Source organism: Populus trichocarpa, chromosome 1, assembly GCF_000002775.5.
Source record: "Populus trichocarpa isolate Nisqually-1 chromosome 1, P.trichocarpa_v4.1, whole genome shotgun sequence".
NCBI classification, from domain to species: Eukaryota; Viridiplantae; Streptophyta; class Magnoliopsida; order Malpighiales; family Salicaceae; genus Populus; species Populus trichocarpa.
The window spans coordinates 41,567,907-41,580,787 of record NC_037285.2 but is presented as its reverse complement, the minus strand read 5'-3'; the positions used below and the strand labels follow the sequence as shown (position 1 = coordinate 41,580,787).

Here is a 12,881-nt window from a genome sequence, read left to right as displayed (position 1 = left end):
AATAAAAAAAAATATTTTAATGCATTTTTAAAAAAAAAATATTTTAAAAAATAATTATTATTGCGATCTCAAAAACTATTTAATTCGATGCTTATTAACAACTAATTTCATTCAAAAAAAAAAGAATAGAAAGGTAAAAACAAAATCTAAAGTTAAAAAACATGGTATGAAACTATAGATTTTAATGCATCATAAAATATGTTGGCCTTTTTTGTCTTAGCTTATGGCAATATTTTAAGGTCACACATCACATGTCATTAATTATAAATGCATCACAAAGCATGAAATATTTCCCTCTTCCATCCTCTCTCATTAAAAAAAGAAAAAAAGAAAAAAAAAGGCATGCTGTATGGATTTGCTTACCTGGCGTGAAATCGATCGCCTGCTCATCATTCCCTCTGTTCTGCCTTCCACTGGATGCGCTCTCCTTCTCTCCTGTCACTATCCTTTTTCTTTCCCGTTAGCCTCGTTATTTCCTTATTCACCACCTAACAGGCCTGACCTTTCTATTTTTGGGAATATTCACGGTATCCTCCCAACGTCATCACCTTTCTCCGTTATTTGCTTAGCTGGATGCCACTGTGGGCTTCCTCTGTATGGGGCCAGCTGGCACTCCACTCCCCGCTGCACGTGGCCAGCTACTCTTGTCTAGCATTTACTGCACCATGATTTACCAGGACACCACACAAACTAGTCTGTATTTACAACAATACCATTTCCACTCTTCCTCGAGCCTATCGAAGGCCCCATTTGGTGCTTTTAACTCGTCTAAGAGTTTCCGTAATTAACAGGCTGACAAGGGTAATTGAGTCAAATAACATATATTCAGATGGCAAGCTTCTTTTATTGCCCGGCTTTCAACTTTGCGTCTGGTTTTGCTGTAAAACCCGTGTTTGGATCAAATCTGTTTTCTTTAAAAGGAAAACATAATACGTTTTTTTGGAAAGTAATGTTTTTTTATATAAAATAGATTTTTAAATAGCAGATAATTTTTTTGATATTAGAACATGTCATGAAAAATAGTTTAAAAAATATGTTTTAGTATCTGAATGTATAAAAAAAAATAAGTTGAAAAATCACTTATTAATATTTTAGATATTTTTTTCAAATTTATCTAACATATATATAATTTTTTTATTTTTAAGTATTTTCAAGCAAAAAAAACTATTTTAAAAAGAAATATACACCATAATCTCAAATACACACTTAGTGTGTTTGGTGCTGTAATAGATTTTTAGTTTGTGATTTAAAAAAATAGATTTTTTAAAAAAAATTGTGGTTTTAAAAAAAATAAATTAAAAAATATATATATATATATTTATATATAGTTAAAATTATTGTGAGATAAAAAATTTCTGGTAAAATAAATAAAAAAACATATTATTCTAAGAAGTAAGTTTTAAAATATAATTATGTATAAATCCCATAAATAATAAATACAATCTATTTAGCTATTATTTTTTTTCTTTTATGATAAGATAAAAGGCAGAAACGAACAAGCTACCAAACGGTCAAGATTTGATTTGGCTTCTGGCTCTGCGCAAGATAGTGAAAGATCTACGAATACTAGAAGAAAGCACATGAATCCACCAGGATAAATAGGAACTCTAGCTTGGGTCTATTCACAGCGTGGGTCCCATGATAAATCGGTAATGTGTCCTATTTATGATGGGATTGCCTCAAATCCGACGGTCCACATATTCTGTTTGTTTTGATTTTGATGCCATGCAGCCTTGTGCTGGTCGTAGTGGGGGGGTATATTCAACGTGGGGCCAATATACAGTGTTTCGTATGGGGATGGATGAGTGATTCATTGCCGTTGTAGGAATACAGTATTTAAGGGGTTGAGTCTAACATGAGCCCCACGGCACAAGGGGCGTAACCTGCGCACTCCTCCACCAACAGACCGCCCTTGAAGAAAATACTGAGGTAAAAAACAATTTGTTTTTATTTTCCAGATTGTTTCTCCGGCCACGCGCCATTCTTGGCGCGTTTATTGGACGCGCGCAATAACTTCGATATTACCAGATAGGAAGAGTTTCCTCGTTTGCCTTGATTCTCACTTAGTTTTATTTTTTTATATAAAAAAATAATAATATATGAATATAAATTCTCAATTGATTTTTGTTTCTCCTTCGAACTACAAAGTTCTAGAGCAAAGAGTTTAAATTAAGAAACGAGTGAATTTTTAAGATAGTTTAGGAGTTTGGTTAGCATGCTAGAGATAGAGATATTGTATTGGCAAGTTCAATGTACTTGAGATAACTAGTAAGGATTAAAACATGAAACTTCGAATATGTTTGGGAACGCGGTCGCGTTCCTAAAAAATTTTAATTTTTTTTTTGTTAAAATTTAATATGATTTATATATTTTGGATCGTTTTGATGTGTTAATGTCAAAAATGATTTTTAAAAAATAAAAAAACATCATTGACATACATTTCGACACAAAAAATTATTAAAAAAGCAACAGCTACCACACTGTCAAGCATCCTTTTCCTTAGTGTATCATGCCTTGTGTTGATGATGCTTTCATCATTAATGGAATGTAACCTAATTAACATACAATATACATAGGACAAGGGTTTTTCACTCTAGTACCAAATATAATTTACCGTGAATTGCTATATTAAAATGGTATCAAACATAATTTACTGTAAATTGTTACATTGAAATTACCATTATGTCATTGGATGGAAGAAACGAGAGCCTTTATGATGGGGTAATTTGATCTTTTTAGTTATTCACTAGTCATTAAAAAATTATTTGGGGATATATTAGTCTTTTCAAAAAAATTACACAATAAAATGATGTATTTACCTTTAAGGTAAATAAAATCTAAAATTTCGTTGTTGGTCAAATTACTTATTTACCCTAGGGTGAAAAAAATTAGAACTCTTAACCCAGAGAGTTTTTTTTGTTTTTCGCTTCTTAAAATGTAGTAAAAATACATTTTTACCTTAGAAAAGACAAAAACAAATAAAAAACAAGACATGCATCAAGGGTCATTTTTTTCCTTCCACACAATTGTTTTGGTGATTTCAAGGATCATGAAAGGTGTTCTAGTATGTTTTAGTTAGAAAAATAATTTTTTACTCGAAAACTTTGATGACGTGTGCTCATTACTCGCCAACATTTAGGTAGTGTTTGCACCCTTTGAACAGTGCGTGCTACGCCATCTAATGGCCAGACCTACCATTTTACTGTGTCTTTGGAAGCGCTACCATGTTCTTTTCTTGTTGATGTGGCATGTGGTGGTAGATGATGGGCAGTTTGTCGTCAGAGATTTTTTATTATTATTTATTTTCTCTTTCTTCTACAAAAAGTATATGCCTGTCTTTTTTCTTTTGGTTTTTTTTATTTTAGTCCTTATATTTTTTATTATTTATTTTCATCATTGACCATTTTATAAAAGTTTTTTTAATGTTTTCAATTTAGTCTTTAAATTACAACTTGTTGTATATTTTTTTTTCAAACTTAGTTCTTAGTCTTTTGATTTCTGATTTTTTTTTCCCTTAACTCTTTTGTTAAAATTTAATTGGTTTTTAATTTCATCATCGAAACAAATTTCATGTTTGTTTTTTGTTTTTTTTTTTTCCAATCTAGCCCTCATTCTTTTTGTTAGAGTTTTTTTTTTTTAATTTAACCCTCCAATTTAAATTTTCTTGATGCCCTCTAATTTATTTTTTATTTTGATTTTTACTCTTATTCTTTTAATTATAATTTTTTTATGTGATTGACTTTTTTTCCCGATTTCATCATTCGATATTTGGTTTGTTGGAGATTGAACTTTATAATTTTTCATTTGTGGTGCTTCTAATCCAATGACATGGGTCACAAGTCACAAGTTTGAAAAGTCAATGCAATTATGTATCCTTTTTTTCTCATTTTCTTTTATGATTTTCTCATTCTACATTTTTTTTAAAAAAAGAATGGCTTTGTGGTTAATTTCAATTTCTTTTCTATCGATTTATCTCGGTTTCATGAATTAGGCCACAAGTTTTGCAAGTCATTTTTTAATAAAGGTTTTTTTTAATTATGATTTTCTCATTCTACATTTTTTTTAAAAAAGAATGGCTTTGTGGTTAATTTCAATTTCTTTTCTATCGATTTATCTCGGTTTCATGAATTAGGCCACAAGTTTTGCAAGTCATTTTTTTAATAAAGGTTTTTTTTAATTATGATTTTCTCATTCTACATTTTTTAAAAAAAGAATGGCTTTGTGGTTAATTTCAATTTCTTTTCTATCGATTTATCTCAGTTTCATGAATTAGGCCACAAGTTTTGCAAGTCATTTTTTAATAAAGGTTTTTTTTAATTGTTTTGTTTGTATTTATTTTTTGAAGATTTGTTTTACTCTATATGTTTATTTTATAAAATGTATTTATTTTGAAATAATATTTATAACATGTTCGACTTTGCATAATATTTTTTTTCTTTTTATTTTATTCTATTAGTTTCATATATGTTTCTATTTTCATTATCTTTTATTGAATTAATAAACAAATTTAATAGACATAAACGAGTAAATATTTTATTATGCAGGATCAAATATAATAATCTATATCTATCTCTCAGTTTTTTCAGTTTCTTTTTTAGTTATTATTAACGATTTTTATTTATTTATTTACATAGATGATTATTGATTTATTTGAGTACTAGATGCTTGTATAAGATTTTTTATTTATATTTTGATTTTTTTTATGTGAAAAAAGACATATCAAAATAGTTTATATATCTATATTTTTTTAAAAAAAATCACAACTCACAGTAAAATACAGGTGAAATAGTTAGTATTAAAATTGATTAATTGTGCTTTTTTTTGAACTAGAGTTTCAATGCCATTAATATCGTTGGACAAATATTAGTAATTTAAAATGATACATTCTCCCTCTCACATTTCAAGTAAATAATTTGTCTTTAACCAAAACTAATTCAAAAATATTTTTTATTCTAAAAAAATATATAATAAAAAAGTATGATATTAATGTTAAAATTTATGCATGTTCAATAATTTTTTTTTATCTTTTAAATAAGCTAGCATTGATAAATCATAAATTTTATATATTCACTAACGCACCAAAAAAATTAACAAAAAATATCCGATTATTTATAAAATTATTATATTATTTCATTTAATATTTGAAAAACTCTTGTATTAAATATTATAATTTTACCATTAAATTAAAAAAAAAATACTAGCCACCATGGCTAACTTCTTCTTCCTTTTCCTTCTCCTTTTTCTTTTCAATTTCCACCAAGCCCAGAAGAAATAATCGAAGTCATTACATTCCAATGATGAAATAATCTTCACCACCTCTTTTCCTTTTTCTTTCTCTACGCCGGTCATCATTGTCTAGCCATCATAGCCACCTTACATCCACCATCTCCCTCGTCTAAGATAGGTTGCATTTGGAAGACTTTGCAGAATATGGTACTCACCTTCAACTTCAAGCATGGCAAGAGCACAACAAATAGTTTTTTCTTCCTTGCCTTTAGCAAATTGTGGGGTCTGGATCTAGCGGTTTTTAGGAACTTGAGAAGAAATTGAAGGTTCGGTTCAAAATGAGAGGAAATAAATGAAAAAGGTAATTTATTGTTTTATTTGATTTGAAATTTTAGGTTAACTGGATGTCGGATGTAGAGCGTGGTAGATATATAAATATATTAAAACCTAGAATTCATACAAGTTTAAATTTATAAACATGTAAATAATAATTCATGACAAATATGTTATCAACACAAATATAATACTAGCATAAATATTAAAACATATATCCAAACTTATAATTAATACTAATTTAAAGTCCTAACATGAATGCTAATAATAAAAATATATATGCTTAAATCAAAATAAAATAAAGTATTTACTTGTTGAAGCACTTTAAATGAATAAATTTTTTTGTTATTGTTAAAGAAGAATCCTTTGTCTTAAAAATTTATTACATCTTTCTTGTGCAACTAAAATATTTGGAATATATCTCCAAAGATTCAAACATTACTACCTTGATTTAGATGCGCTTTTAAATAATTTTTTGAACAAAAACTTATGTAATTTAAATATCTCTCAACAAGATGAACCTAAACTCTGGACTTGAGAGGAAAAATCAAAGCATAAAAAGAAGAAGAAAAACACCAAAAATGAGGTGATTTAAGTGTGTAAAATCTAAAAAATTAAAGTTAAAAACTCTTTATTCGTCTATTTTTTATTGTGAGATTTTAAAAATTAAAAGGTTAAAGAATCAATAAGAATTAATTTTTATTATTATCAATTATTGACTAGCCATTATGAATCAACAATTAAATTTAAAATAATCAAAGATTATTTGAGATTGATTACTCATTTACCTATAATTTATTTATTTAAAATAAAATTTCAACAGTAAGTACCTGATAAAACCTTTATAAATGAGTTAAACATTAAGTTAAAGGTAAAGGTTCAGATTTGAGTGTTGGAAACTCAATCAATTTGATACATTATCTAATACAAATACAAAGTTCTTCTTTCATGTACATGAATAATGATTTTTACGTATTTTATGATATATATTGTTATGATTCATCAACTCTTCTAAAATAATATTAAATATTCTCACAAAATTAAAAGTAGAATAGGAAGAAATAAGCATATAGCAAGATGATAGTTTCAACCGACCCATCAAATTCTTGCTAGAACTAATTCGGAATTCTTTACATCCATTCTAATTAAAAATAGAGGTAACATTTAAAGTGATTTTTTTAATTATTCTGGATGTTTGGGTTAACTTGCATGTAACTCGACTAATTTCACGAGTCTTGAAGTTAACGACTATGTAATTCTTTTATGGCTCTGAGGTTTGTGGAATTTAAATTGGTAACTTTTAAAGAATAAATTCATGATTTGACTAGTTGAGTTATATGCAATTAAATATATATAGCAGGAAGGTTCATCCCTTTATTGTTTGAGATTTTATTTTGTAAGGATAAATATTTATGATGTTTTGACGTATTTTTGTAAATAATAAATTCAGAATGTAGCTATATTAAAAGAATATTTGTTTATAAAGTGCGTCGTATTACATTCTTGTAGAAAAAACATGTTTTTTCATGAGATGCATAACGACGTATCTCTTAAACAAACACGCCCTTGAATCAGAGTGCGACTCAATTTCCAAGTGAAGGGGGTGGAGTGAGTTATCATCTCTCCGTTCAAGTAAAAACAAATTAAAAGGGAATTATGGGGTGAAGGATCTTGCGTAAAAGAAATAAGAATAGAGACGAGATAAAAAAGAAAAAAGAAAAAAGAAAACACCTACTGCTTAAGAGAGAGAGAGAGAGAGAGAGAAGGATTCTCTTATGCTGGTTAGAGAAAGAGGAGGAGGAAGAGGGGTAGAGTCCAGTCAGAGAGCGAGAGAAGGCAAGGCAGGCCATCAAGTGATGGAACCTGTCTCGTGAAGTAGCAGGTGAGGTGAATCCACAAAATATAAGAAAAGAAAAGAAAAGAGAAGCTTTCTCCTCTCCTCCTCTCTCTCCCTGCAAAAACCAAACAGGCAGCCCCCTCAAACTCTCCCATTCCTTTTATATATCACGAGATCCCCCCATCTCCTTCTTTTTTTTCTTTCCTTTTCCTCTCATGGCTTTCCTTGTTTCCCAACACTAATCTCCATTCGCTCACATTTCTAACATCATCACAAACCCAGTTACATAGACAGACAACTCTATTTAAGAAAAAAATAAAAAAAAGAACTACTCTTGTTTTTGGTTTTAGTTTAAAGAATTACTATATAAAAACATGCCACAATCAGCGAAACCCTCCATTGGAGGAGATTTGGACCTCAGCTCACTAACTGATCAACTCCGTGACTCACTCTCTTCACTCGAAGCCAACAAGCCTGATTTTCGTGAACTCGATCTGGGCTCTCCCGTTTCACCTCTCCGAACTCGAGGTGGACTCACCACTAAAACCACCGCCACAACCACAACCACAACGACGACGACCACCTCCTCCAGCTCCAGCTCCTCCGGATCCGCATCCGGTGCCCAAAACCGACTTCACAAACCCAACAATAACAACCACTCAGGAGAGTTATCGAACTCGAGTGAAAGCAGCCCCACGACTAGCGCCAAGAAGGGTCAACCGGGTCATTCTAGATCCGACTCTTTAACTTACTCAGGTCAAACTGGCAGCCAGAGTGCTGTAAACTCTCCGGTAACTGTTAATGTGTTGCCTACCGGTAACATTTGTCCGTCGGGCAGGATCTTGAAGACAGGCATGGGAATGGTGAATCGGAGTGCGAAACCGGATGTCTTAGGATCCGGGACTGCGAATTATGGTCACGGCAGCATAATGCGGGGCGGGGGGAGCGCAAAATGTGCTAGCTCTGATGTTGTTAATTCAGCAAGCAGGAATGCTTGGAGTGCGCGCGGAGGGAGTGTGGATCCGGAGGAGGTGAAGAAGGCTGGAAATGAGATGTATAAAAAAGGGTGTTTTGGGGAGGCGTTGGGATTGTATGATAAGGCTATTGCTTTGGCACCAGGGAATGCTGCTTACAGGAGTAATAGGGCGGCTGCGTTGATGGGATTGGGAAGAGTTGTGGAGGCTGTGAAAGAGTGTGAGGAGGCTGTTCGGCTGGATCCTAATTATTGGAGAGCACATCAGAGGTTGGGGGCTTTGTTAATTAGGTGAGTTTGTTGATGGGGGCTTGATTTTATCTTTTCATGGGGTGTTTTCTGTGGTGGGGTTCTTGTTTTTTTGGAGGATTTTGTGAGTTTTAGCGGTGATTTGATCTGCATTGCTGCGATACTTATCTGTTTGTTATTAGATTTCTGAAATGAAGTTCAAAGTTTTGTTCGTTCTTGTTGATTTGGACAATTCGAATGACTTGAGAGAGTTTGATGAACCATGACAACGACGACAACCTTAAGTCTAGATTGATTGGGTTCTAAGTCGTGTTGATGGAGTTTTAATCTTTATGTATCATTTAGTTTATGATTGCTGAGTTTGTGAGGAATTTGTGAGCATTTGGTTGGTGGATGTGATGTTTGTCTTCTTATGACCTGTATCAGTAGTTATGTTTTAATTTGTATTGATTAGGATTTGGTAGATCGGTGAAAGTGTGGAGAAATTCAATTTTCTTAGATGCTTGGTGATTGCATTACAGCTTCTAAATGTTTTGAGAACTAAATGAGTTGTGGTGGATTGTAGTAAGTTATTCTAATTTCTAATGTGTTAATCCACATGGTGAGAATAGTTGATCGATTACCAAAGCTGATTCATTTGTTTGCATTTGCCTTCTGTGGTTGTTATGGCTGTTGACACTATTTTTGTGTTGATTTTTGCTCCTTGGATTTAAGATGCTTTAATTTTGTCTTAACATGCTATCGATCCTGCTGCATTTGCCAGTTCTAGTATGGGTGGATGCACTTAATCATGCTATTTTCTAAGAGTGTTGAGTTAATGTGTTTTTTCTGTATTGATGACCTCGAAACATAGCTGTGGTTGATTTGGCTTCTAGCTTGCTGCTTATCTAAACAATTTCCACCATTCTATCAAGCCTTGATTTTCTTACATTCTTCTAATTAAGTAGTCTTGAAATGCTTAAACCATTCGAATCATCCTAGAGCCAATAATACTTCCTTTGGAATTATTTCCTTGCATATTCTGCAGCTCTGTCTTGAACCATTTGTAATAAATTCGATCCATCTATTGTGGACTTGTACTTTGGTTTTTTTTTGTTCATGTTTTTTTACCGTGTTCTATAATTTTAACAGAGCTCTAATTTTCTATTTATTTCCCCAACAGTTTGCTGCAAATAGTTTGATTTATGATGTTGGGACAGCAAGCATTGAACTTGATTTCATTGCAGGTTAGGACAGGTTGAGAGTGCTAAGAAGCACCTATGCTTCCCAGGGCAGCATCCAGATTCTGCCGAGTTGCATAAGTTGCAATTAGTAGAGAAACATCTTAACAAATGTTCAGATGCCCGGAAGGTTAATGATTGGAAAGGTGCATTAAGGGAAGCTGATGCTGCTATTGCTGCTGGAGCTGATTATTGCCCCCAGGTAAAATGGCTATCTGCACTCTTACTGTGTAAAATTGGCAAAATTGATATGGAGAGTGAATTAACAAATGTCTGAACTGGTTCAAATTGAATTTACAGCTCTTTATGTGTAGAACTGAAGCTCTTTTGAAGCTCCACCAACTTGAAGATGCTCAATATTGCTTATCAAAAGTAAAGGTTTCACTGAAGCCTGCTCAGCATATGGGGAAGGCCTTAGGCTTGATCCTTCGAACTCTGTTCTTTATTGCAACAGAGCAGCATGTTGGTTTAAGCGTGGACTGTGGGAGAGATCCATTGATGACTGCAATCAAGCTTTAAGTATCCAACCTAACTACACAAAAGCGCTTCTTAGAAGAGCTGCCTCAAACAGCAAGGTAAAATCTCCTCGAAAGACTTGGCTTTTATGTATAATTTGCTCCTCAATGTGCTAGCCTACTGGCTCATATATTTTGCACACTCCAGATTGATTTGCTTTTGTAAACTGCAGTTAGAAAGGTGGGCTGATGCTGTGAGAGATTATGAGGTTTTGAGGAGGGAACTTCCAGATGACAATGGAGTTGCTGAATCTCTATTTCATGCTCAAGTCGCATTGAAGAAATCTCGTGGAGAAGAAGTGTATAATATGAAGTTTGGTGGTGGAGTAGAGGAAGTTTTGGGGCTTGAACAGTTTAGAGCTGCGATATCATTACCAGGCAAGCCTTACCTTCTACATTCTGAAAATTCATTTTTTCTTTGCTTGCTTCTTTCTCTCCCATTTCTAGAGTTCCAATATTCTAATGGAAATTGAATTTGTGTAATACAGGTGTTTCAGTGGTTCATTTCAAATCCTCCTCTCATTTGCACTGCAAGCAAATATCTCCATTTGTGGATACATTATGTGTTCGGTATCCATCTCTAAACTTTCTCAAGGTAAATTTAGCTCAATAATCCCAGTTGTACTAAGCTTTTGGATAGTTCCTGACCTTAACTTGGTTTCAGAAATGAAATAAACAAGTGTTTTTCTTAATTTGCATACATCTGCTTGGTGTTTTTGTTAAAGGTGGATGTAGAGGAGAATCCAGCAACTGCAAATGCTGAGAATGTGAGGATTGTTCCAACATTCAAGATATACAAAAATGGTAGCCGAGTGAAGGAGATTGTCTGCCCAAGTCGTGATATGTTGGAACATTCGGTGAGGCATTACAGCTTTTAGAACTCATGATTGTACTTGTACCATTACTCTCCCAGTTTTTTACATTTACTTGCGACGCAAATCCCCTGTTAGATGGGACCTCCTCACTGCCCTTCCAGTCTTTCTCCCACCATATAAGGACTACCAGATACCTATGACATAAACCTTCCAGTCTCTTTCTCCCACCATATAAGGACTACCATCTACCTATGACATAAATCAGAGCTACATAATAATCCTATTAGCGGCCAATGCCAGAAGGAACCCAGAGAGATAGCTTAGTTCACCTTTTGCTGTTTTAATTTATTCATTCATTCCTCATTGCTCTGCGGTTTCATGTTCTTCCTCCGGTCTCTTTCTCTTGTTATTCTTTCTCTTCATCTTCTTATCACTTTTTTGTTCTCATGTAGACCAGCCTGTTCTTGTACCCCCATTTCCATTCAGATGAAAAGGAGGGAAAAAAAGAGAGAATGAGAGAAATGTGTACAATTGATTAAGTTGTCTCCTTCTTCATAGAGAGAGAGGGAGGGGGGCTGGCAGGCTGGTAGAGGAGGATCTTGTACATTTTATGTGATATATACAGAAACATTGGGAGGGAGATTGGATGCGTGGTGGGTACTTATTGGGTTAGTGAAAGAAGGATGAATATGTTGTTTATTACTATTGTTACTTTTTCCAGCCATTTTATCAATCAATAAAAATTTCTCCCATTTTTTTCCCTCCACCCTCAACATTTCATTTTCTCATGTCATATACATTTGCATCTGACGCTCGTTCAGGGCATCTGAGTGATTTAAACAGTGCATGTGCTTATTAATTAAGGGGTGGTTTTCTTTTTCTCTCATGAAGGAGTGGATTTAGGTGGTTGAGTGTTGATAGGATTCACTGCTCCTCTTCCACCCTTTCCCTTCCTTCAGAGGCTTTTGGCCTCTTCAAGACGATGGGGCGTGGTGTTACGGGGTTATGTAAAGTGTCCTGTGAAGGACTTTGTTTGAACACTCTGTCGAAGAAACTTTAAGAACTTGAATAGCAGTAGTTTTTAACAATCTCTGCACTGATTCTTCCATTCCAAGCCACATTGTGTTTGCATCTCTAGAGCTCTCAAAGTAAGTTCACTACTTTGTGTATCTTAGTTTAGTGGCACTATCTTTTGATGCTAGACAACATTATCACAAGACTTTCGATGTTGCCCTAAAATGGGGGCATATAATGGCAGAGAGTCCCCTCTTAACAAGGGTTCTTAGCCATCCACATGTTGCGCATTCAAGTTATTGCCATAACTATCCATGAACACATTCCTCACCACCTCTAACGCCCCTCCCCCCACCACCAAAAAAGTCCAAAAAGTGCAAATGGGGTCGGTGCTAACTTATGGCGACGGCACGCACCGTCCTTGTTCGATGCTTGGACCTTGGTCAGCTTGTGGCCACGTGTATGTGTCCTTTGTCTTTTAGTATTTTTTTTCCCCTTATTAATTGCTTAAAAGAAGATGAAAATGAATGCCGTCGTTTTTGGAGTTGCGAGGGCAGTATGGGAAAGTGAAGTTGAATAGGTGGTCATCAGCTACGTGCGTGAGTTGCGTACTGATAGAGAAAGATGTGGTTTGTGATGTGAGTGTTTGGCATTTTCGAAATAATTGTTTATTTTTTGAAAATGTATTAAAGTATTATT

At 33.5% G+C, this 12,881-nt stretch overlaps 1 protein-coding gene across 1 annotated transcript; it reads left to right on the top strand.

Moving 5' to 3' along the window:
- The first annotated feature begins 7,236 nt into the window (after positions 1-7,236).
- Positions 7,237-11,928, top strand: LOC18095504 (inactive TPR repeat-containing thioredoxin TTL3). Its single transcript, XM_052455511.1, is given in 8 exon segments — positions 7,237-8,660; positions 9,845-10,040; positions 10,139-10,208; positions 10,211-10,413; positions 10,527-10,731; positions 10,842-10,948; positions 11,079-11,210; positions 11,621-11,928. Coding segments are annotated over 8 exon segments (1,890 nt in total). The 5' UTR covers positions 7,237-7,770; the 3' UTR covers positions 11,708-11,928.
- Positions 11,929-12,881: the final 953 nt, after the last annotated feature.